Source organism: Eubalaena glacialis, chromosome 1 (assembly GCF_028564815.1).
Source record: "Eubalaena glacialis isolate mEubGla1 chromosome 1, mEubGla1.1.hap2.+ XY, whole genome shotgun sequence".
NCBI classification, from domain to species: Eukaryota; Metazoa; Chordata; class Mammalia; order Artiodactyla; family Balaenidae; genus Eubalaena; species Eubalaena glacialis.
In genome coordinates, this window is record NC_083716.1 from 27,424,108 (window position 1) to 27,449,448 (window position 25,341).

The window sequence follows — 25,341 nt, forward strand, 5'->3', positions numbered from 1 at the left end:
AAAATTCCATTACCTAGAAATAACCATTATTAACATCATTCTACAAAGTCTCGCTTTGAATATATATAGGTAGGGACAAATTTACAAAAAAGGCTCATAATACATACCATACACACATTGTTACTTAAATTTAACATAAGAAATGGAAGCTGAAGCAAAATGAAGGAATTACTAAACTTTAGTTATATGTTCTTTTGCAAGATATATTAGTTCCTACAAATCCTTTTAAAGTTTTGCAAAAAGATTATGAAAAGCATAAGAGGCTGTAGGTTCTACATGGTTAACCCTTAAAAAGTAATTGAGACATGCAGGATCTACTTTTGTTTAGAAGCAGCTTTTATTTAGATACCAGACCTGCCTGATGGTCAGAAGTAAAGTATATTATTAGGTGTGTCTATATTAGTTGTAAGGGATCCTAGAGGACCTTGAATTCAATGCCTTATTCCTATTCCATTTTCTGCTGTGTATGGTGAAGGCACAGTTCAGAGTACAAGCTTTGGGGTTACACTGTCTAGATTTGATAACTGCTCTGCCATTTAGGAAACGTGACCATAGGCCTGTTTCATCTTCTGCAAAAAATGGGTTAATAGTATCTTCCTTATGTGGTTGTTGATATGAATAAATGAGACAATACATGGAAGGCTCTTATGATAGTTCCTGAAATATAGTAAGTGCTCAATAAATATAAGCTATTATTATTATAAAGGAATAATGGTGTCTGAGCCAATGTATGACATTGAAAATTGTCATTCATAAAATAATCTCACTCTCTCTCATTCATCTCAGAATAATTCCCCTATTAAATCTGCCTTTAAAGTTAAAGGCTGGGGCCCTGAGGGCTTACCTAAGGGGCATGTGGGTGCAGGAGTACTGGATGTGGGAATACGCTCCTGTCTGAGATTGTCACCTGTTTATAAGAATGGACGGAACACACAATTCTAGCCTTTTCACAATCTTAAACATATATTATACATTACCTATAACAATAATCACTACTATGCATGTCAGTTACATGGACATACACAAAGAACTTTATATCTGTATTTAAAAATTCTCTCTAAAAGTAAACTAATATTAGTATTTCTAAATTCCCAGTGTGAAATTCATATTGTCTCATATATCATACAGCATAGGGAATATAGGCAATATTTTATAATAACTTTTTTTTTTGAAAGTTTGTTTTTTAATTTAATTTTATTTATTTTTGGCTGCGTTGGGTCCTCCTTGCTGCGCGCGAGCTTTCTCTAGTTGCGGCGAGCGGGGGCTACTCCTGGTTGCAGTGTGCGGGCTTCTCACTGTGGTGGCTTCTCTTGTTGGGGAGCCCGGGCTCTAGGGTCATGGGCTTCAGTAGTTGTGGCATGTGGGCTTAGTTGCTCTGCGGCATGTGGGATCTTCCCGGACCAGGGCTCGAACCTGTGTTCCCTGCACTGGCAGGCAGATTCTTAACCACTGTGCCACCAGGGAAGTTCTATAATAACTTTAAGTGGAATATAATCTATAAAAATATTGAATCACTACGCTGTATGTCTAAAACTAATATCGTAAATCAACTATACTTCAATGAAAAAAAAGAAAAAAATTCATATTGAGTCTTACGTTTTAAAATATTATGAATTCTATGTTTTTGGCATTCTAAGTTAAAAGTATTCCAATGTTTTCAGTTTACTTATTAGTATGCAAATTTTAAAAATTTAAAATAAAATGCCTTATAAAAACAAGGTAAATTTCACCCCCCTCCCCATATTATTTCACTATGATTGGTTCCTGGATTTGAACTTCAAGGGAGTTGATGACTTTTCTGAAAGATGTTCTTAAGTCCAGTGTACTCTTTCTATTTTCTTTTCTGGCTATTAACATATCTATTTTCTTTGATAATAAAACACTATTCAGGTTCTCCATGAAGATATGCATTTACTTTTGTTACAAACCATCTTTTCAGCCCCAGCTGATTTTTTATCCTTTTTTTTTTTTTTTTTGGCTATTCCATGAGGCTTGTGGGATCTTAGTTCCCCAATCAGGGATCAAACCCAGGCCCTTGGCAGTGAAAGCATGGAGTCCTAACCACTGGACCGCCAGGGAATTCCCATCCAGCTGGTTTTTTTAAATAACCTGTCTCCAAAAAGAATTTTAAAAGTGCTTTTTGTGATGTAGTTTTTTCCAAGTTTGGTTTAAACCCCACATTGGATTTGTTTTGTTTTGTGGGGGAGGGAGGGTTGATGAAAAATTCTAGCTGCTTCTCTGAGCTGAGACTAAACTGTAGGTTTTTTTTTTTTTTTTTAAGCTCAGGAATTTAGGGATACACATCACCACCAAATAACAGAATATATGCCAATTTTCCATTTTGGCTTTGCCTTTCTGCCTAGTGAGTACTTTGGCTTATTTTGTAAATCAGTAAACCATAAATTCTAGCTTAAACAGTTCACTTGATCTCTAGTTTGGGTGTGAAAGAGGGTGATTTGATAATTTTAAATGATGGTTTAATTTCTCCAACAATGAGGGCAACATGGGGTAAAGAATAAGTTGCATTTGTGTGATTGTGGATTTTAATACTGACTTGATTTATGTTGGGTTAATTAAATAATTTTCTGTGCCTTCAAGTCTTCCACTAAAAACTAGGTACAATGTGGATGAACTACTTAGTTTTACTCTGTGTAAAGGAACGGTTAAAAAATAGTCAAACAGTAAGAAATTACAAACGTGTTTAACACAAATATGAACACAAAATGTAGGAACCATATGCTATATTCATCTCTCTCTTCCTTTCAGAGTGGCTCACAGTACACAACTGTAGCAAAATCAATAAGTGTTGAGTTGATGATATTACCTCAATACTCAGCATTCCTACCTCAACAGCCTTCTAACAGTATGAAATCAGTAGATTTCTTTATAATGATTTCTAAGAGATGGTCTAAATTCTTTAGTTGTACTGAAATGTGTCAAATATTGCTTTTAATAAGTAAACCACTGGCTGGGGTTTGGAAATCTTTTTCTACACAAAGCCTTTGTTGTACCTTTTTTTTTTTTTCCTTCCTTTTGTAGGGTATTTTTTGTAAAAGGATTTGACCTGTAACTATTATTGAGAATTTTCTTAGAGGAGTTCAAAGCATTTTACAGGGATCATCTCATTTATCCCTCGAAAGTAAGGCAGAGGCATTATCTCCACTACAGACTGAGAACACTAAAAGGCCAAGATAGGTGGGGTTTTTTGTTGTTGTTTTGCTAAGATCAAAAAGTAATTCTAGGGCAAAGCCAGATTCCGGTCTGACCTTGTTACATGATGCTTCTGCAGTGACATAATGCAATGTCGTTTCTCTCCTAAGTCTCTCCTTGCCTATGCTAGGTGTTGAATAATTTCCAGAGTCGATTTCTCATTCATTCTTGCTTCTGAAAATGGATCTTAAGATGTAAATACAAAATAAAACCCTCAAATCCTTACTGTTAGGATTTCAGGTACAGGATACAGACAGGGATAGGCATATTCCTCCCCCACTTCCCAATCTTACTGCCTCCCCCAATGCTGTCCAGTAGAAAAAATAATGTGGGCCACAAATTCAAGTCACATGTATAATTTTAACCTTTCTAGCAGTTACATTAAAGTATATTTAGGCCAATGTATCAAAAATCTTATCACTTCAACATGTATTAATATAAAACTATTAATAAGATAGTTCACATTCTTTTTCTTTTATAAGTCTTCAAAATCTGGTGGGTTTTTCACACTTACAGCACACCTCGATTTGGACTAGTCACATTTCCAATGTCCCAAAGCCATGTGTCACTAGAGGGGTCTGTGCAGGACAGCATGTCTAGACTTCAGTAGATTCATCTAAGCTCTAGCTTCAAATTGGTGGCCTTGTGAATGGAATGGGTGGTGTGGGAAAGGGCTCCTGGATGACCTTGGAGAATCCACTTGCCGTTGCGTGGTGACTAATAGGTTTACCACTTGCTGATACATGACTGGGGAGTTACGGATTCAGGATCTAGAGGATTGCAACCTCCCAAAACGTCTAAAATGCCAGCTCATTGCTAGGACTGTGGTTTACACCCCGTGTGAGAACCCGGCCTGCTTCTAGGGATGCAGTTCGTGGGGCCCTGGTACGTGGCCTTTGGAAAGGAGGCATCAGCCGAAGTAGAGGAGGGCTACCGGAGGGGGAAGGCCACCCAAGTGGGTGCTTCTTGAGGGCAGGGTCTAGAACTAAGCGCTTCTTGAATGCGGAAGCTCCTCTTGGCGGCCTTAGCCAGGCGCTCGGCGGGCCTCGCATGCTAGATGAACGCAAGCTGCGCTTCCTGCACACGCTCCGGGCGGCCCGGGGCATGGGAGGGGGCATCTCCCCGGTCTCGGCCCGCACCCCGAAGCCGCTCCACGGCCGCGGGTGTGAGGGGCGGGCCCAGGCCTCGGCCCGCGCCGCCCCATGTGACCCGGTCCGACATGGTGTCGCCTCCTCCTGGGGCGGCGGCGGCGGTGGTGGCGGCGGCTCGGGCTTGGCTCCGCGTCGGGCCGGCTCCGCGGCCGCTCATGGGCAGCCAGGGCGGCTTAGGGCCCCCCGGGAACGGCGGGCCCGGCGAGGGCGAGAGCGGGGAGACGAGGAAACTGCAGGAAGGGAGAGCCGCGAGGGGAAAGCGGAGGAAAGGGAAGGGGAAGGGGAAAGCAGGAGCAGGGCAAGGCGGAAGAGGAAGCGGGGCGGAAGGGAAGCCGCAGCCGCCACAGGCGAAGGAGGCAGCGGGGCTGCGGGCCGAGGCGGGAGAGAGGGCAGGCCTGGGAAAGGTAGGAGAGGGAGGCGGAAGCGTAGAGGAAGGGGCGAGAAGGATCGTCAGGGGAGATGAGGGGAGCGCAGGGGCGCGGAAGGAGGCCAAAGGAAGAGATGACGGGAAGAAGGAGGAGTGGAGGGTCAGAACTGGACAGCGGGAGGAGGCCAGGCCGGCGAGAGCACAGGGACGAGGGGCTCAGGCTTGGGGCCGCCTCGCTGGGACAGGGGCGGCCATGGCGGCGGCGGCTGAGGAAGAGGCGGGAGCCCGGGAGCCTGCCGGCCGCCCCGCCGCCGGGCCCGCGCTGCTGCGCCTGCCGGAGGAGCTGCTGCTGCTCATCTGTTCCTACCTGGACATGCAGGCCCTCGGCCGCCTGGCTCAGGTGTGCCGCTGGCTGCGGCGCTTCACCAACTGCGACCTGCTCTGGCGCCGGATAGCCCGGGCCTCGCTCAACTCCGGCTTCACGCGTCTCGGCACCGACCTGTAAGCGCCCGCTCGCCCACCCGCTCCCCGCCCCGGGCCGGCCCGCGTCCCGGGAAAGGGCGGGGCGCCGCGGCCTGGTCGGCCTGGGGCTGTGTCGCCCCCCGAATTCCGAGGCCCGGACCCGGCCTCCGCCGATCCGTCCCCGAGCACCCTGCTCCTCTCAGAGGCCCCCATCCGAGGAGGCCTCCCAACAGCATCCCTCAGCCAGCACCCTCCCCGTGGGCGGCTCCTCACAATTAGCCATCTTAAGCACTCCCTTCAGCTTTTGTGTCTTTTCGCAGACGTTGACCGCCTGGGTTCCTCAGCTCCAGAGGAGCCCGGCTGGTCTGTGGTTTTAGAGGCCTCCTCCCGTACAGGTGTGGGACCCATATCCACTATGTGGCCTTTCAGGACGTTTTTGTGGACATTCACCCTCTCACCCCCTTCCAAGGGTTGTTAGGCTTCAGGGCGTGGATAAAATAGAATATGGAGAAAAGGGTTCACACCCCAAAAGAAGGCCCTTGGTCCAAGTGTCAACCATAGTTTATGACTTGATGGAGGCAGAATGACACAAAAAAGGGTGCCTGCCTATGGCAGGGGGTTGGATGAGTACAGTTAAGACTGTACACGAAGGCATGGTATTGTAATTTGGCCTGTACTTGGTAGGATCTGAGACCTGTGAATGAAAAACTTAACCATGTAAGCAGTTAATAGGGAGGGGAAAAGAAAAGTGTGGAATTGGGGGAGTAAAAGCTTTCAGATTGCACCCAACTCCATCCAATTTGGGTTAAAAAAGAAAAAAGGTAGTTCTAATACAGTATAGCAACATTAAAGAAAGTTGGTTTAAAGCATAAAAAGCTATAATACCACCACCTCTAGATAACTATTCAGTTTTAAAAATTACTTCATTTGCACAGTTCTTCTTCCTCCTCTTAGTTGCTATCCTACTGATCCTAACAGAATAGGTACATAATAAATGTTTGTGGGCTGTACCATGAGATTAAAAACATTCCTCTAATATTAGACTTTAAGGTTGTATGCAGCTTTTTGCTCTCATAGATAACAAGGAAATGAATAATTTAATGCACTTTTTGGTAGCAGCTTTATTGAGATATGTCACATACTGTATAATACATATGTCTTTTTGAATTGGTTCCTTAGGATAAATTCTCAATATTGGCATAACTGGATCAAAGGTTACGGTTTGTAAAAAGGTGTTGTACCAAGTTACAGTGACAATAGCAACAAATTATTAAGCCAATTTCATGTAAGAATTTTAAAAGTCTTTGCTATGTTAGTGGACATATAATGGTGTCTCAAAATTTTGTTATTTTGCATTCCTTTACCACTGACCAGCATAAATATTTTCCCCTGTGTTTGTTTCACCTGTGAGATTGTCTTTTCCTAGTCTTTGTGCATTTATTATTGGGGTCCTGAAGTTACTCTTATAAAGGATTCCAATCCTTGTGGGTCATAGATATTAGGCTCTAGTATGTCATCTTTGATGCAAATATTATATTTTTCCCAATTTGTTCTTTTTACTTCACTGTTTTTAGCCTATAGAAGTTGTACATTTAAATATATCAGAATCTGTCAGTTTTTATGTGATTTTTAAATCTCCCCCCCTCCCCCCCGCCACAAACTGAGAAATTTATGATTTCTCCACAGACCTGATAAGTCTTCTCTGATATTCTGCTGGTCTTCCTAAAATTTGATTTTTAAAAATAGTTAACACTTTCATTAATATCACTTTTGTTTTGGTATAAGGGGTGAGTTCAACCTTCTTTTTTTCTAAACAGCTACCTAGTTACCACTACACTTTTTGTTAAATAATTCTTGTCTTTCCCTTTAGAAAGACAAAAACATTTTTAGAAAGCTTACTTTGCCAGATATTAAGTTTATATAGCTATGTGTATATACAGTCACACATACATACATATTATATATGTATGTATATTGGATCTATATCTGAACTCTCCATTTTGTTCCACTGATGTATTTTTCCATTTCCATTCTATTTTAAATATTGCTGCCTTTTGACAGAGTCTAATATCTGTTAGGTTTAGATTATCCTTGTTGGATTTGTATGTGTGTGATGTCTTCACTCTCACTCAATGCCCCAGCAAAAAAAAAAAAAATTCTGTGCCTTTTCAGAAGTTTCTGTGGTTTTCACTATAAAGTTTCTACATGTCTGCTGTTACACTTATTCCTAAGTATTCCTAAATATGCTATTCATTTTGTTTTTATTGTGAATGCAATCTCATTTTCAGTATGTTTTCCAGCTGGGTATTATTAATGATGTCCAGGATTGCTACAATCTTTTGGAAATTTTGAACCTGATAATTTTGTTTAACTTTTATTATTTCTAGTACGATTTTGTTGTTGATGATAATGATTCTTTGGGATTTTGGGGGCATGCAAGTCTTATTACCTTCATTTTTTGTAAGAAAAACTCTTTCAAAGAACATGTCAGTTGACCTAGAAGAGGAGTTGTCTAAAATGCCCGAAACCCAAGTCAGCCATGGCAAAATTTGGCTTTCTTGTTTATAGAGATTGAATGAACAAATGAAAGAATTTATGTTTATTTTTCTTTCCTTTTCAAATGCTCTAAAAGAGAGATAATGTGAATGAGTGTGCATTCCGTAAGTAATAATAACAAAATGAAAATGAGTTTATAGTATAAAGTGCTTTGAGACTGCCAAGTGATTTGGCTTTATTATTTATTAGCCATGTGTGTTTTGATTTCTTGCCTATGTCCTAGGATGTGGTATCTCCAACTTTCTAGGGAAGTTGTTTTACCCCAGCACTTGATAAAGAGCAGGGTCACTGCTCGCGTTTTCTGAGTTGAGGGGAAAAGCTATGCGTGTTACAGCAGGTGGAGAGAATGTTTACCAGTGTGGTCTGTTTTTGGACAGCTGCAGAGATGTGATAAGCCACCAAGAGAGGTGGTTGTCATCCCTGGAGGGAGATGGCATGTACCCCAGCTCTCTTAGGGCATCAGGGAGCTTGGGCCCAAAGTTCAATGAAAGTACGGCTGCTTGGATAGTGGCAGGGCTGTAGTTCATATTTTGGGCTAATTAACTGCACACTGGACAGTAGGATAAGTTTTTATAAGCACAACACAAAACTGCATTTTATCAGAAATCACACAACTTCACTGCCCCGGAGTTTTATCATCTATAAACAATGGGAATAACATATCCAGTAAAATGAGGCTTAAATGTTGTGATGTGTAAGTGATAGCACAGTGTTCAGCACATGGTAGGCACTCAATAAATTGGTGTAAAATGGAACGTTTTAATTGCTTGGCTTCTCCTCTAGTCAGTCTATATAGCAAAAGTGAAGATGGTTTGACTTGGAGATGCTGCCTAAAGACAGGAGGTGGGGGAAAACACACACACACACTGCTTAGTTTCTCTCACCTGTCCTGAATGTTTTTGGAAACATGACAGCAGAACCTGTGGGGTTTAGGGTCTGCACTCCCTGCCGAAGAGCCTCATGAATTCTCAGAAACACAAAGTAAGGTTTACTGACCTTCCGGCCCAGGGCAAGTCCCATTCAGTTTGGCTGTTCCTAACTGATCATAGCTTTGTTGAGTAAGATGAACTGCTTTGGTTCCTTGTGATTTGTTAATGGTCTATACTTGTGCTTGAAGGCATTTTGGCCACTTTAAAACCACAAACAAATAATTTGCTTCCCTTTAGGCCTCTTGCCCAAACAGTGAACACTGGTAGGTATCCTGAACTTCTTTTTTAAGTGGACACAAAGACAGCTTGAGTCAGTCATCTGGTTTAAAATCAGTTTTATTTGAAAGTTTTATGAAGCCTGGGGGAATAGAAATATCTTTAATATAAAAATCAAGGAAATGTTTCATATAGCAATCTTTTAAGTTTTTCCTGAACAGTAGGGGCAAAACTAAGCTAGTTCAGTCTTCAAGAACAAAACAGTGAAATTTAACTCCGTCAGTTTATAATGTAGGCTAAATGCAAGAAGTTAGAAAGTATGAGAGGTGGAAGAACAAAGGTGCTATTTGTAAATTCTGATACTGTAAAATTAACAAGAGCAAAGAATGGAAAGAAAAAAGTATATCCATGTATGTAAATCTAAATTTAAATTACTTTAAAAAAAAATTTAAAAATACTTTTGCAGTCTTATATTAAATACTTTTGCCAGTCTTGATCTTCTTCCTCCTAAATTAAGTCCTGTATGTTTTCAAACTTGAATTTTATTTTAAATATCCTTTGAGCATTACCTGGGTGCTCTCTTGCATTTGCCTGTGATAGATTTGCCTAGAATTAACAATAGGTGTTTAGGGAGTCAGGCTCTGAGGTGTTTGCCCTGGCATGTACATTCATTCCTCAGCCAGGGTCTAGTAGGCTTGGAGCTCTTTGAGGCCAGGGGAATGGGGTATCTATTTCAGTGATGATTAACGTCCAGAGTGGTGAGATGGACACAGATAAGCAGAGTGTGTTTGTTTGTTTTAAAATGATTGCACCTAAGAGCATTTTTCTGACCCAGAAAGCATAAAGTTTCCTAACTCTGAACAGAGAAGGCATTGCTCACTGGTTACTTTTAGGGCCTAAACAGTGATTTTCAGAAAACAATTAGCAACTTAAAGTAGCTTTGGCTCTCTCCTTCACCTTTCTGCCTTACCTAGGAAGCAGTCACTTACTTGTTCTCTGGTTCATTGAAAGGTTTCTTATATGGATGTATTTATCTTCAACTGTTTTAGAAAGGCCTTATTTTTAATGGTTTTGTGAGTTAATAAAAGTGAGTTCAGTTTACATGTTTAAAATAAATGAAACAATACACCTGTGGAAGCAGGAAATGGTCTAGTACAGTCAGTACCTCCAAATGCAAACTGGAGGAATGCAAGAGGCCTTTTCCTCCAAGACTGTGAGAATATGGAAGCTGCTTATATCCTTTTCAGTCTTGTAAAACTTGAATAGTAGGGGATGAATTTCCTAGCTTTCAAGGCAGAATCATGGAGAAATCCAAAGTCCTCATAATCTACAAGATAAACAATTTATTTTGAATGAAACCTCTGAAAATACTTCAATACTCTCAGTTTTCTTAGTTTCAGTTTTCTGTGTCTAGCCGTTTCACCTTAGGTAGAGATTGTGCTTGAGCTGCTTGAAATCAAACTGGCAGTGAGGTTACTGATGAAGCATACACATTTTTTAAAAAATTATTTTTGAGTGTTTTACATAGAAAAGAATTACCTTTGTGTGACAACTTAACCTTAACTCTGGATTGACTCTGGCATTGGATTAGTTTCTGGTCCTAACTCATAACCATGGAATAGGGAGACTTTCAGGTAGACTCTTCTTGAGGCCAAGCTCCAGTAAATTTTGAAAATTTAAGACGAGATTGACTGTTTGGAAAAATGAGGAAAAAGTTGAGTTTTGAATTTCCAGTGAAAATTGACATGCCCCCTACTCTGATCTACAGAAACAGATTTTTGATAAACTCCAGAATTTATCTCAGGTGTGTCAACCATCAGGTGAGGTTGAGAATCCAAAGATTTGGTTTATCCTTGAGGGAAGTCCTTTCTATTCAGCAATCTTGCCCAGATTTGAACAGCTTTCAGATGGAACTCCAGGTGTAAACAGTAGAAGCAAGATGGTTGTGCTAATTAAGAATATGTTTATGAATCTTGAATCATGTAAAGGCTTGAACTGTATCTAAAGCTGACTATGAGACTATCTGGAGAAAGAATTTATCTCTTGTTAGAGGTTTGGCTCCTTTGTCTCAACTTTGAGTTAGTTCTTCGTTATATCCAAATTGTCCACATTGCCCTCCCTGGGAGTCTGGGCCACCCAATGGGCCTTTGTGCCTGCCCCTCTTTAGCCGACAATTAATTGCCAGTACATTCTTTCTTCTTCTCCTTCTTTTTTGGTATTTGACATGAGCTCAAATTGTTGAGAAAGGTGACAACTGTGAAATGAAGACAGGGCTTGGAGACACCTTAAAAAATACATGCAAAGGCCACTAAATGACAAGAGCAGACTGCCAGGCTCTTTCAAAACATCACCACGTCTGTTGACTTTCCATTCCTTGTTCGCAGCACAAAATTGGAGGTCAAAGAATCATAGGAGTTAGAGATGGAAAAGACATTTGGGGTCAGCCAGTTCATGCCTCCGCCTCCTCCTGCCCCTGATTCCAAATCATTCCTTACATTATATTTTCTCCCCCAGCCCTTGTACAGTTTTCACAGTCTTCACTCGACCCCGGCTGTCACCTTTGGGGAATGATGCTGGAGGCTCTGTCCAGTTTCTCCTCGGCAAAGAGAGATACTGCCTGTGCCCCCAATTGACATTCGTGAACTTCTTTGTTGGTGGTCTCAGCTGAGAGGCTGAAGGCTAACTGGAGGTCTCTCTGCTGCCTGGCAAGGGGGTTTTCTAGACAGAACTGAGGTGCATTTAGTGTATGATGATGTTGGGGAAGGGGAAAAGGGCCGGGGTACAGTGCAACCAGTGCAATTGGTTCCTAGGCTTTTCTCTAGGAAGGCTTTTGACCTGAAAGGAGGTGTGTGTGTGTGTGTGTGTGGTGTGTGTGTGTGCGCGCACGCTCACATGAGGAATATGGCATTGGGGAGGTGGACAGAGACAAGGAAATTACCTTGAATAGGAGTTTGGTAAGAACCCTAACTTGGATATTGGTGGGTTAAACAAACAAATAAAAAATGCTAGTCCTGTGAAGTAGTAGATGATTGTTTTAAGAAGTACATGTTAGGGGGACTTCCCTGGTGGCCCAGTGGTTATGAATCCGCCTGCCAATGCAGGGGACACGGGTTCGAGCCCTGGTCCGGGAAGATCGCACATGCTGCGGAGCAGCTAAGCCCGTGCGCCACAACTACTGAGCCTGTGCTCTAGAGCCCGCAAGCCACAACTACTGAGCCTGCGTGCCATAACTACTGAAGCCCTCGTGCCTAAAACCAGTGCTCCGCAACAAGAGAAGCCACTGAAATGAGAAGCCCAAGCACTGCAACAAAGAGTAGCCCCCGCTCGCTGCAACTAGAGAAAGCCCGCGCGCAGCAGCGAAGACCCAATGCAGCCAAAAAAAAAAAAAGTCCGCATGCTGCAACTAAGGTCCGGTGCAGCCAAAATAAATAAATAAAATAAATAAATAAATAAATATTAAAAAAAAAAAAGTGCATGTTAGGGAAGAAATAGGTATTAGAAGTTTCAGCTTAGAGTCAAGTTGAGGAGAACAGAAAGGCTGGAGGCAAGTATTTTGGTCTAGGGGACACTGTTGCTTTTGGGGTCTCCCCTTTAAGAAAGTAGAAAAAGAGCTGTCTTATGTTCACTGGCTACATGGTTTGGCAGGGGGAATGGTCATTTTTAGAGGCAGCTTTGGAAGGTTACCCCCAGCTCCCCTTCTTGTTCCAGCAGCTGTTGGGAGCAGTCCGAAGGGGGTATTATATTTCTTCTGGTAACTCTGCCAAGAATGAGAGGAAATCCACAACCTGTGGGCTTTTGGGGGGGATGGGGATGGGGTGGCAGGTGATGGGACGGGGAAATTAAATTGTTTTATAGTAAATATGTTGAGATACTTTTCCTGGAAAGCTGTTTCACTGAAAGGAATGATATTTCCCCTGCTCACTAGCTCTGTAATTGGTACTTTCTCTGTGGAGAAAGGGAAATAGTCCTCTTCCAGTACTTCTGAAATAGTCCTCTTCCAGTACTACTTCTTCTTTCTTCCCTGTAGATCCAGCTTTGATATCCTATGTTTCTTAGAATTTCCTTTAGAAAGTCCACACTGAAAAGGTGAGTCAAGATTCAGATACAGGTGGTGTGTGTGATTAAAAGGGGCCTCCCTCCAGAAGTGAGTTACTAAAGGGGAACCTCTCATTCATCCCTTATCTTCGCTACGCTTTGACTTTATCATAATGGCCTAGAAACTGGAGATTTCTGGAGAAACTGGAGTAAAAACTTTCTGGGTGGCGTCTGGTTCATGTTCTCTCCATCTCTTCATCCAGGCTGGAAGGGCACCAGGGATTTTTGAAGCCTGGCCACTTGGGCTGAGAACCTGTTTTGGTGATTAATATGAAACACAGTTGCAAGATTAAAAACAATAAAAAACAACCCTGAGAAGCAGAGCAGTATAATTATTCCTCACATTTCAGATGGAGAGCCCAGGGAAAAGTCATTTTGAAGGTATGAGAACAAAATCCACTTCTGAGTCTGTGGTAGTGCCTGATCCATGACTCAGAAGATGGCCTGTTCACAAAAAACAGTGGCATCTTTCTTGCTGTTGTTTATTCTCAGAAAGTGCTACATCAGCCTTTCTGAAAGCTGTATTGTGGGATTCTTGAAAAACTGATTCTGTGATTAAATGAGTGTGGGAAATGCTGTGTTCCACATCCCCTCTCTTGGGGATTCACAATGCCCATTGGTAAATTAAAGGCTCAGAGAAGTCCTGTGCTAGAGAGACCTGTTTAATTTTATTTCAGCATTGTCCAAAATGTTTTGACCATAAAATTCTTTTTTCTCCTGCTTAATATCTCTTAACCCCTTGCAGAATACACACACTGGTCAAGTGCCCTGCAAATATAGAACTTGACCAATAGCAGGAGGAAATGAATGTGAACACGGCCCTAAATCCTCAGCTCACATAAAGAATCAGGGTTATGCCCAGTGCTTCAGAAACTGCTTTGGACAGCTTTGACATGTGGGTGCCACATTAAGATACTTCATCTGCTCAGATTCCTTCCCTTGAGCCTCTCTAGCATAAGAATTTGGAGGGCTTGGTTGAATTTCTGAAGATGTGGTATACTGTACATTTTTAGGAAGGGCCTTTGGAGCTTGAAGGTAGTGTGTCTAGGCTCCTGAAAATCTATAGGTATTGTTGAAAATGTGACTTGCCAAAGGGGGAACTGTATGTCTGATAGATACCTAAGCAGTATCTATCAGAATACCTATTATGCTAGGACCACGGTTCTTACCTTTGTGTCTAAGACATATTTTTGTATGATGTTAGAACTTTTGATAGTACATTAAAGGATTAAAAGATGAATGTCTTTTTTTAAAAAAAGCAGGTTTCAGAAAGTTGAAAAACCTGTCCATTTACTTGTTCACTGTTTGGTATGTTACTGTTTGAGTAGAACTGTTTACTGCCCTGACCTTGTTCTCTTATATCTTTTGAGGTAAAGTTTATATATGTTCCTCTGAACACGCAATCTTTCTCTTTTTCGCAGCAAATTGTGTCATGAGCCATATTGTGGCTCCGTGGTTTGTCTGACAGATCTCTTCATAAAAATGTGGATCTTTGGTTGAATGAAAATAAAGTCTATAAATCATTAAAAATTTTATGGCACACTTGTTCAGGGTTCCTGGTATACCACTGCTCTGCAGCATGCTGGTTGAGATACACTTTTAGAAGTACTAAGAGTTTTAAGAGTCAATGCTGTGGAATTTATGACTGTATTGGACAAACAAGACATACAGCTGTGAAAAGCTAACAGTGCCTCAGTTTATGGTAGGTTCAGTCTAAGGGTTCACGTGAGAGAGAGAAGAATGTTTGGAGGAGTCAGGGAAGTAGAGGCTTAAACTGGATTTTGAAGAAAAATGGGTGAATTTGACTACTGCCCAAAGGGGGAAGCATGCATTTGTCAGGGACAAAGGTAGGCTGGTTCTGGCAATATAGGAGAAGGTATTGGGATGGGAATGAATGTAAAAGGGAGATGGCTTGGCTGGAGTTCAGTTGCAGAGTGTGGAGCCATGGGAGGTGAGGTTGAATTGAGTAAAGGGAGCTGACATTTGGAGGCCTTTCAAGGGAGATGTGGGTTTGCTCCATGCTCTCCTTGCCTTTGGTCCTGTCCTCATGATGGGCATGTTCCCTGTAATCGCACTTCTCCTTGGGTGTTGAGGCTGTTCTCTATTCCCTGGCCAGAAGGATAGGCAGTTTAACACAATATATGATTTTTCATTGATTTATTTTGAACCTTAATTATAGACCTCTCTTCCTGAGGCCATTGGAGGATTTAGTCTAACATGTGTATAAATGAAGAGTTAGAAGCTTCTTGTCTTGGACTGTTTAAATACTTGTACATACATTAGAGCCAGATTCTTAGTATTGGTAGCAGAGCTGGTGGGCACAGCCAATATGGGGGGAAATCTGCTTTCTGGTGAGCAAGAAGATCAAAGAAATCGAGACAGTGTTGAGTTAAAACTCCAAGCCCCCAAGCATCATTTTGCATAGCCCTGTCTCCCATCCTTAGCCCACTTCCCCTTGAGATGGCCTTGTTCTACACTTGTGGACAGATACGCTCCTTTACTGAATTCCCAAGGCAGCAGGAAGTTATGCTTAATGGAAATCATGTCAGTCATGCAGGTAGGCAGCATTGGCGGTATCAAGGGGAATCAAACTTCAAGATGGGGCAAAGAGGGAAATTGATTTGTGATCCAGGAGGTTTCTGATCTCAGAGACTGTACAGGTAAAGACCTCTCTAATATACTCACACTTCCCCTCCTTCATCCCCCAGCCATTTTTCTTCAAATTCTGTTTATTTATTTGCTTTTGGTTTGGGGTGTGAGTGAGGAGAGGTGAAATGAAAGGGGACTCTAGATAACTGCCTAGATTAATTTCTGTCCCTCTGGACTCACTGTTGCCAAGATTTTAAGGGGCCTGATAGCTTACCGTGGGTGCATGTTGTGTTGTTTTTGTTTAAAATAGGTCATGCACCCAGGAATGCAGTCAAACTATAATGGTGACTAAGTGCCGGAAAGCTGAGAGGGAGGGGGGCCAAGTGGAAAAATGAGCCTGAGGCAAGAGAAAGAGGGCTGGGAAAATGGAAGTTCCACCAGGCCCACAGGCCAGGTTAGAGATTCCTCCATGCATTAATAGCTGTGCCAGAGGTTTATTTACAGGGCACTAATCATTTTGGGGGGGAGCACCCCCACTTTATACCAGTAACTGTTGAAGAAATAGCCAAGCTGAGAGCATTTCAAGGATGGGAGCAAGAGTCCTTATTGAATTCCCAGGGGCACCTGCTCCTGTCTTCTCAGGCACTTTGGACTTGTTCTACGGACTCCCTTTGACTAGGTTGTGATAGGTCCCTACAGGGAGGGAGGGATACCTGTCTTCAGAGAGAGGAGTTTTTTTATTCCTTCTGATTTTTCAAGTGTTGAAGCCAATAAGAATATAGATATGATTTGGCCACCAGCTAGGGAAACTAACTATCAGAAAGAACTGAACAAACAAAAGGGATTAAAAAAAAAAAAAAAAGCTGAGTTGTTAAGCTGCTTTTAACAAAGTGTAACTGTTTCTCAAGTGAAAGCCAAATGGAATGTTTTTAAAAAGTTGAAATTTGATTTGAAAGACCAGAGCCAAATATTTTGATTATGGTGTTGGTTGTGGGAGAGGATGCCTGCACCTGCTGCTTGGTAGCAGCATCTAAAGTTCAACTTTGAAAGTTTCTTGCTTCTGTGATCAGGCCCTCAGGGCAGTGCTTTGACCCTTAGTAAAGTGTCACCGAATGGCAGTTAAGTGACCAGGGAGATGAGAGAAGTATTGTCCTTATCCCAATTCAGGAAATATATTGATTCTTTCTCCCTTGTTTCCTTCCTGCTATGATCCAGAATATTCAATTTTTGGTTTCACCTCCACCTACTAACTTAGACCTAACTCAAGAGGAGAGGTTTAACTATGAACAATCTCCTCTTTTATATCTGGGAGGGACTTGTAGATAAGATTTGATAGTGGGTCTAATCTTTTTCACTACGAGTTCAATTCTTTTGGTCCATCCTGTTGACTGTCTTTTATGGTCCTCGGTTTTCTAACCATCTAGTAGTGTAGGTCGCTCTCTAGAAATGTGAAACTGGGGACCACATTCACCCAGTGGAAGAATTCAATAATATATTTTAGCTTTAACGTGTGTACCCAAATCCTAATCACTCAGCCTGAAAGAGGGCTAATGTTTGACATTAGAAGAGCAATTTCTAAGAGTTATAATTAAATTAGTTAGAAGAAAAAGAAATGATTATTAGATTAGCTTTAGTGATGTCACTATTCATTGATATAAACTACTACTATATTTATATTTATGTAAAAATAATTAACCTTTTTCAAGTGATTTATAACTTATCCTGTATTTCGTTTTAGTTGTCATTTTAAAACACCATAATTGTGTGAAATACTATCCTTATTTCATAGGTGCAGATATGGACAATTAGAGAAGCTAGGTAACCAGGGTTGTATCATTAGTAAGAGGCTCAGATCCCAGTTTCCTATGTCTGCATTCTGTGTTTTTCTCACAACTTCATTTAATCTGTTATTTAAATGAAAGTAAATTTAAAAGGTTAAAGGTAAATGAAAAGACCAAAGTATCAGCAATTATGTGATACATATTTTAAAAAATACTTCCTAAAGTCCATCTGTTTACCTCTTCTGAGCTATTTATGGAGACATAATTTTATGTAGTATCTCCTCACCTTTACCTTTATAAATTTGACTTTGTTTTAAAATTACCATTACTTGTTACAGTAATTTCCAAAATGTTTTGCAGTGCTCACATTTGTCGTTTCTAATAGCAATATGTTCCATTGTGTTAGTATACCGTTATCCCCCACAGACAGACATCTGGGCTATTTCTAGATTTTAGCTCTAATATACAGCTGCAACTATAAATATCTTTGTAAAAAAATATTTTTCTTTTGAATTATTTCTTTCTGATATAGTGTTGGGAATACTGGGTCAGAAGCTACCATTTAACTTCTTTTCTTGACAGAATGCCTTTCCGAAAGGCTATACCAGAGTGCTACCAGCAATATATAAACAAACCCAAATCCTTTTATCAAACCAAAGCTAGTATGTGGTTCTTCCACTTAATAAATGTGAGGTGGTACTTTATATTAATTGTTTTAATGTGCATGTTTGTAAACTATTTTGTTTCGGGATGTTTCCCCAGTGTTTATCATGGGAACTCTGGGTGACTGTTCTTTTTTTTTTTTTAAATAAATTTATTTATTTATTTTTGGCTGATTTGGGTCTTTGTTGCTGCTCGCGGGCTTTCTCTAGTTGCAGCTCTTCGTTGTGGTGCCTGGGCTTCTCATTGCGGTGGCTTCTCTTGTGGCAGAGCACAGGCTCTAGGAGTGCAGGCTTCAGTAGTTGTGGCTTGCGGGCTCTAGAGCGCAGGCTCAGTAGTTGTGGTGCACGGGCTTAGTTGCTCCACGGCATGTGGGATCTTCCCGGACCAGGGCTCAAACCCGTGTCCCCTGCATTGGCAGGTGGATCCTTAACCACTGCACCACCAGGGAAGCCCCTGTGTGACTGTTCTTATCTGCTATTTGATATGGATGACAGAGTGTTATCCTGATAGGTTTTTATCAGTCCCCTAAAAGTTTTAGGGATAAAACCCATAGCATTAATTGTTCATTTTCCCCTGCTCTGTTGCTTTCTTTTTAATCTTTTTTAATCTCTTTCTTTCTTCTATGCAGTATTTAAAATTTAAATACTTTAAAACCTTTTAGTTAAAAAAACTTTTAAATTTACTCTTTCATTTTGGGGGAATTTATTATACCTATTGTGATATGAAATGAAAATTTTTTGCTCTATTGATATCCAGTTTTATCAAAAGCATTATTATTATTTTAATGAGTATTTTTATCTTTACCAAAATATTACATTGTAGAAAAATTGGGAAATACATAAAAACACAAAGAAGAAAGTTAAAACACCCAAAGTTGGCTATCCACAGTTAACTATTTTAGAGTCTGGAAATCTTCTAGTGTTCTTTCTAGGCATGCATATTTTTCTTCCCTCCCTTCTTTCTAATAAAGCTGGGACATGTAATAGAAACCCAACAGCACTAATTAAGTAGTGATTTCTTTCCTTACTTTGAAATTTTACTTTGTATCTTTTAGAATCTTGAAAGCAGGACTTGCTTGCTGTCTTTTAGTAAAGGGTAGTAAATGTGAAGATATAGCAAATACTGGAAGAAATGTTTGTTTCTCTCCTTTTCTCGGTAGACATGAGAAATAACACAGAGTAATTACTCTGTGTCCCAAGCAGTGTACCTTGTATTGTCCAGTGGAGCAAGCCAAGGAGACACAGGGGAGATATGGGGGCCTGAAATGGAATGTTCAAATTCTTGCCCCGAGTTTCAAAATTCCGTCCAAATGTGCACTTTCACAAGGGACTTGAGCTCTTCTCCCTACCCCCTACCACTCCAACCCACCCCAAAACTATGCCATTCTTTTTGCTGCTGAGCTCCCTCCTCTCTTACTGCTCCAACTTTCTTCATCCAGAAAGTACCACTGAAACTTCCCCTTCAACATTTTTTGGATGAAAAATTTAAAACAGAGAGAGAAGTTGAATGAATTGTATAATGAACACTCATACACCCGCCACCTAGATTCTACAGTGAACATTTTACTATGTTTGCCTTATCATGCATTTAAAGTGAGTTGCAGATAGCAGTACACTTCACCTCTAAACAGTTTTGCATGCATGCATATCATTGACTAGAGTATATTGGTTTATGGTTCTTTTTTTTTAAGAAAAATTTATATACAATGAAATGGTCAAATTTTAAGTTTATCATTTGATACATTTTTGACAAATGCATACACACTTGCATGACCCAAATTCCTTCAAGATTTAGATATAAAGTGTTACCCCAGAAAGCTTCTACATATTCTTTCCCAGTCAATTCCCATCTCCACCCTGGTGGTCAACACTGTTCTGATTTTTTCACCATTCATTAGTTATTCTTCTAATCAAACTTCACATAAATGGAATCACACAATATGAACTGTTTTGTGTAAGGTTTCTTTCATTCAGAATGTTTTTGAGATTCACCCACATCATTGTGTGTATCAATAATTCTTTCCTTTTTATTGCTGAGTAGTATTCTATTGTATGAATATGCACCGAAGTGTGTTTATCCATTCTCCTCTTGATGGATGCCTGGGCTGTTTACAACTTTTGGCTATTATGACTAAAGTTCCTATGAATAGTCTTCAGTAAGCCTTTTGTGGACATATGCTTTCATTTCTCTTGGGTAATTGCTAGGTCATAGAATAGGTATATGTTTGGATTTATAATAAACTGCCAGACCTTTTCCCAAAATGGCTGTACCATTTTCATCTCTCACAAGAATGTAGGAGAGTTCCTTATTCAAACACACACACACACACACACACACACACACACACACACATACAGGGAGGATTTCTTCATATTTTTGGGCTTGTATATTCATTTTGATGAGCAGAAAATGTTAATTTTGATAAAATCGAATTTATTGGATTTTTCTTTTATGTTATTGCTTTCTATGTCTTAAGAAACTGTTGTCTACTTCCTGAGCCACAGAGATATTTTTATATTTTTTCTTCTAACAGCTTTATAGTTTTAGATTTTATGTTTAAATCTGTGATCTATTTTGAATTAATTTTTCTGTATGGTGTGAGGTAGGGATTTTTTTCCACATGGCTAACCAGTGGTCCCAGTACTCTTTGTCATCCCTTCTCTGTTAGATAGCTTTGGCATCACTATGGACACTCTGAAGGACAGGCTGTTCTCCTTGGCTTTCTTGATTATCCTAGTGTGGAGGGAGAAGAGTTATTTCTTACTTGTCTCCTAACCTGTTCACTTATATTCAGATATTTTCTGGATGTTCTGAGTCCTGACTTGTAAAAAAGCCCAGGGAATTTTCTCTGGTTGGCAATGAGTTGTAGTGATTGGATTATCTGCTCTGTCTGGACACAGGATGGCCAGTGTACCAGTGAAGGAACGGGTGAAGGTATCTCAGAACTGGAGGTTGGGGCGCTGCCGACAGGGGATTCTGCTGAAGTGGAAATGCAGGTAAGTAGCCTCTTGACTCTTTCAAAGCTACCTGGGACATTAAAGAATGCTGGGAAATGAAAAATCTAGTCCTAGCTGGAGTATAAATGTGCCTGTCTTGGGTGATGGGGCACTGGTGATCCTTTAAATACCACAAAAGGGGCATCAGAGGGACAACTTTTTTTCACATTTAAAAAAAGATTATAAAAAATGTAATTTATTTTAACAGATCCCATATTTTTATGATTATAAAAATAATAAATGTTTATTGTAGAAATTTGAAAAAATAGAAGAGCTTAAAGAAGAAAATAAAACTTACCTATAATCCTACCACTCAGAGGTAGCTTCTGTTAATGCACCTCATCAAAAGAAATAAATGAAGCCAATATTTCAACTCATCTTATTTTACAATTTTTTTTTTTTTAAATTTTCTACTCTAGAGAGTTACACCTTCACTCTTGGCTTCCTGTAGCCCTCTCCCCTACTTTTATTAAAAAGCAAAATAGGATCTGAAGGTTTGGATATGTATGTTACAGGAGGTAGAGCTTAGAAAAAAATGGCAGGAAATTTAGATAATGGCTTTGGCACTGCTAATGCCACAAATTTTATACTTCATTGATGCTGAATTATTTCATAGTTATTATTTGACTCCCTACCAAAAAAGTGCTCTTTGTTGATTGGTTGGAATGGATAGGGAACATCATGATTCCACATTCCAGCGGACCTGGACCTGTGCTGATAGGTTCAGACAGGCTTCTTCATCTGATGACCTTTTCTCTTGCTTGTGTACAATTTCTGCTGCTTTCACTGACACGGGTTACTGCAAATTATGTGGTGGTGATGATGGTAAAGCAACTACAGGGGAGAAAGATGGATTTGTATGACAAGGGGCTTTACCCTCTGCTTCCCACTTTTGCCTTTTCTTACCAGAAAGAAGAGTTTATTTCTCTAACAAGGTTTTGTTCCTGACATCTATTTGGGCTGGTTTCAAGCAATTTGGCAAATAAATACACAAAATGGTTACCAGGCTGCCCTGCGATTCTCCACTGTTCACCTGGCATGAACCTGGTTTCTTGTCCTGGGCAAATGGCTGTTTACCAGATGGCTCTAAACACATGAATTCCAAACCCCTCTGTTTGCTGCCCACTTGAGTGTGCCACAAACTCGTGCAAGGGGATGTTGAAGAGGAATGTGCATAATGAATGAGTGCAGGCATCTGTACACACTCTACACATGTTCCATATAATATTTGCACACACTTGTAAAAACCTCATGTGCAGAAACTAGTTACTACAAAGTCCAAGCTGCATTTAATGGTCCATCTTTGCAGAACTTTTCCACATTCCCATGACGCTTGTATTAAGGAGTCTGGGGAAGAAACACAGCCCAGTTTGCTCAGACAGGCTTGGCAGTGGGAGATGGTGTCTCTATAAATGGGGATGAATCATCTGTCCCTATGCTTTGCTTGGGACCTGGTAGCTCTAGGACCCCTATGTGGTGTAGGACAGGCTGCTGGGATGTACCTTGTGCAAGGGGCTTAGTCCCCACCAGAGAGCATGGTGTCTGGCAGAGTCTTCTTTCTTCTTAAGCCTCACTCTGTGCCATGGGACTGGCCTGTGGTTTCTAACCTTTCTTCCTCCTGCCAGTTTGTAGGGGAATCTTTAACTATTTGTGGATTTCTCTTATCAGCTGCCTGTGAGAGCCAACTATTTCTCTGTAGTCTCTGAACTGTAGTAGACTGCTCTGGAGCTATGTTTTTCCATTGCCACACTTACCCTCTAATACAGAAATGTAGGTATCCTCTGTGAGGATCTAGGAATCTGATCACTACATTAGCATCCTTTCCTAAATGGCTTTATTCCTTTCCCTTAAAAATGGCCCTTTTGGGCTTCCCTGCTGGCGCAGTGGTTAGGAATCTGCCTGCCAATGCAGGGGACACGGGTTCGAGCCCTGGCCCAGGAAGATCCCACATGCTGCGCCACAACTACTGAGCCTGAGCTCTAGAACCCGCAAGCCACAACTACTGAGCCCACGTGCCACAACTACTGAAGCCTGTGCGCCTAGAGCCCGTGCTCTGCAACAAGAGAAGCCACGACAATGAGAAGCCCGTGCACTGCAACGAGGAGTAGCCCCCGCTCACCGCAACTGGAGAAAGCCCGTGCACAGCAACGAAGACCCAACACAGCCAAAAAAAAAAAAAAGGCCCTTTTGCTCTAGTAGGATAAGGGAATGGGGCTTCCCTGGGCTCACTCTTTTCTTTTGTCTATCACACCCTAACTGATCTATTGGGAAAGAGGTGTGTACGGAGGTCCTGGAACCTTGAAACTTATCACTTAAACTTCAGATCAGTGAGGACACAGGATGAAAAAATTACTTCATCTGGGTGGAAGGTTTCTTTTTGCCCTTTCCCACCCCTCATTGCATTTTCATTGCTCTGCCTACCCACAAGAAGTATAGGTAGCCAGTAATTCAAGTCTTAAGCATTCTCTGTTTATTTATTTATTTATTTATTTATTTATTTATTTAGACCGCACCACGGGCAGCTTGCAGGATAGTTCCCTGGCCAGGGATTGAACCCAGGGCCATGGCAGTGAAAGCACTGAGTCCTAACCACTGGACCGCCAGGGAACTCCCAAGCATTCTCCATTTAAAAGTGATATTTAATTGGTCTTTTATTCTGACTTTCTTTTAGAAAGTCCAAAGAAGATTAGATCACTACAAAGCTCAATCACTCTAGTTTTCTAAAGGTAGCCTAAGGGTAGGTAGTTTTGAAGGAGGGGAGTGAGGTATAGACTTAACCTTGTAGGTTATTGCTAAGTTGGGGATTGGTCAGCCTCTCCAAAGATTGAAGTTGAATTTTCATGCTATATCTTTTTTTTTTTTTGAGGAGGTTTCTTCTTTTTTTAAAAATTAATTAATTTATTTATTTATTTTTGGCTGTGTTGGGTCTTCGTTGCTGCGCGCGGGCTTTCTCTAGTTGCGGCGAGCGGGGGCTACTCTTCGTTGTGGTGCGTAGGCTTCTCATTGCAGTGGCTTCTCTTGTTGCAGAGCACGAGCTCTAGGTGCGTGGGCTTCAGGAGTAGTGGGACGCGAGCTCAGTAGTTGTGGCTTGTGGGCTCTAGAGTGCAGGCTCAGTAGTTGTGGCACACGGGCTTAGCTGCTCCGCGGCATGTGGGATCTTCCCAGACCAGGGCTCGAACCTGTGTCCCCTGCATTGGCAGGCGGATTCTTAACCACTGTGCCACCAAGGAAGTTCCTTCATGCTATATCTTGATGATCCTTAAATTTTGTTTTCCATCTCTGCAGTCAGATGCCCTGGATGCAGCTAGAGGGTGATTCTCTGTACATATCCCAGGCTAATTTCATCCTGGCCTATCAGTTCCGCCCAGATGGTGCCAGCTTGAACCGGAGGCCCCTGGGAGTCTTTGCTGGGCATGATGAGGACGTTTGCCACTTCGTGCTGGCCAACTCGCATATTATCAGTGCAGGAGGGTAAGTGCTGCAGGCTTCTCCTTCCTTCCTCCTCCTCAGTATTCTTCATAGACCTTCTGCCTGCCTCTGACTTTTCTGTCTCAACTCCAAAGGGATGAGTAGGGAGACTAGTAGAAGGGGTAGTGTTTTTTTCCATTTAAAGCAGGTACTTCATAGGGTTAGCTGGAGAAAGAAAACAGGAAGAGCCTTTAATGAAAAGTGAAACTGGTTTTGATACTCTCAAGTGGGAAATTTGTTTTGTCTCTCAGCTCTGTTCGGCCCCAAGTATACTGAAGAAGTAAAGGTATCTAGAAACTCAGCACATTATTGGGCTGAATTGCCTAAAGCTTAGCAAATTTGGAAGTCATTGGAGACTCCGGCTGTTTCTGTAGACTTGTTCTTTTCCTACAGAGAGAATAACTGGCTCTTGGGGGTTGGCTTCTTATTTCTCTTGTAGAGATGGGAAGATTGGCGTTCATAAGATTCATAGCACCTTCACTGTCAAGTACTCAGCCCATGAACAGGAGGTGAACTGTGTGGATTGCAAAGGGGGCATCATTGTGAGTGGCTCCAGAGACAGGACGGCCAAGGTGAGGTGGTCTCCCCCTTATATACTGTTATTTCCTACTGTCTATAGGGAGTGGGGTGGGAGAGGGTGGATAGGACCTTGAGTCTCAGGATTGGCTGAGGGCACTGAGTTGGGGCAGGGGGGGAACGACACAATAAAGAACTCACTTATGTGCCTCTGGCATGCAGCTTGCCATGCCAGGCTATGTCCCTGCCAGCTGGCCTGGGAAAGGAGTGGACAGTGGCTGGGAAGCTTGCCACTCACTTGAAATGTGGTGTGAACTCAAAAACAGAGGGCCTGGCCAGCTT

General features: G+C 41.5%; 1 protein-coding gene across 2 annotated transcripts in view; it reads left to right on the forward strand.

The window, feature by feature from the left end:
• The first annotated feature begins 4,318 nt into the window (after positions 1-4,318).
• The window catches only part of FBXW4 (F-box and WD repeat domain containing 4), an 80,075-nt gene continuing 59,052 nt past the window's right edge, over positions 4,319-25,341 (forward strand). Inside the window, exons 1-4 of one of the 2 annotated variants that reach the window (XM_061194145.1) lie at positions 4,319-5,229; positions 20,920-21,015; positions 24,301-24,486; positions 24,923-25,055. In XM_061194145.1, coding sequence (XP_061050128.1) covers positions 4,430-5,229; positions 20,920-21,015; positions 24,301-24,486; positions 24,923-25,055 — 1,215 coding nt within the window. In that variant the 5' untranslated portion in view covers positions 4,319-4,429. The remainder of the gene's footprint in view (positions 5,230-20,919; positions 21,016-24,300; positions 24,487-24,922; positions 25,056-25,341) is intronic. The other variant, XM_061194155.1, reaches the window with a different exon arrangement.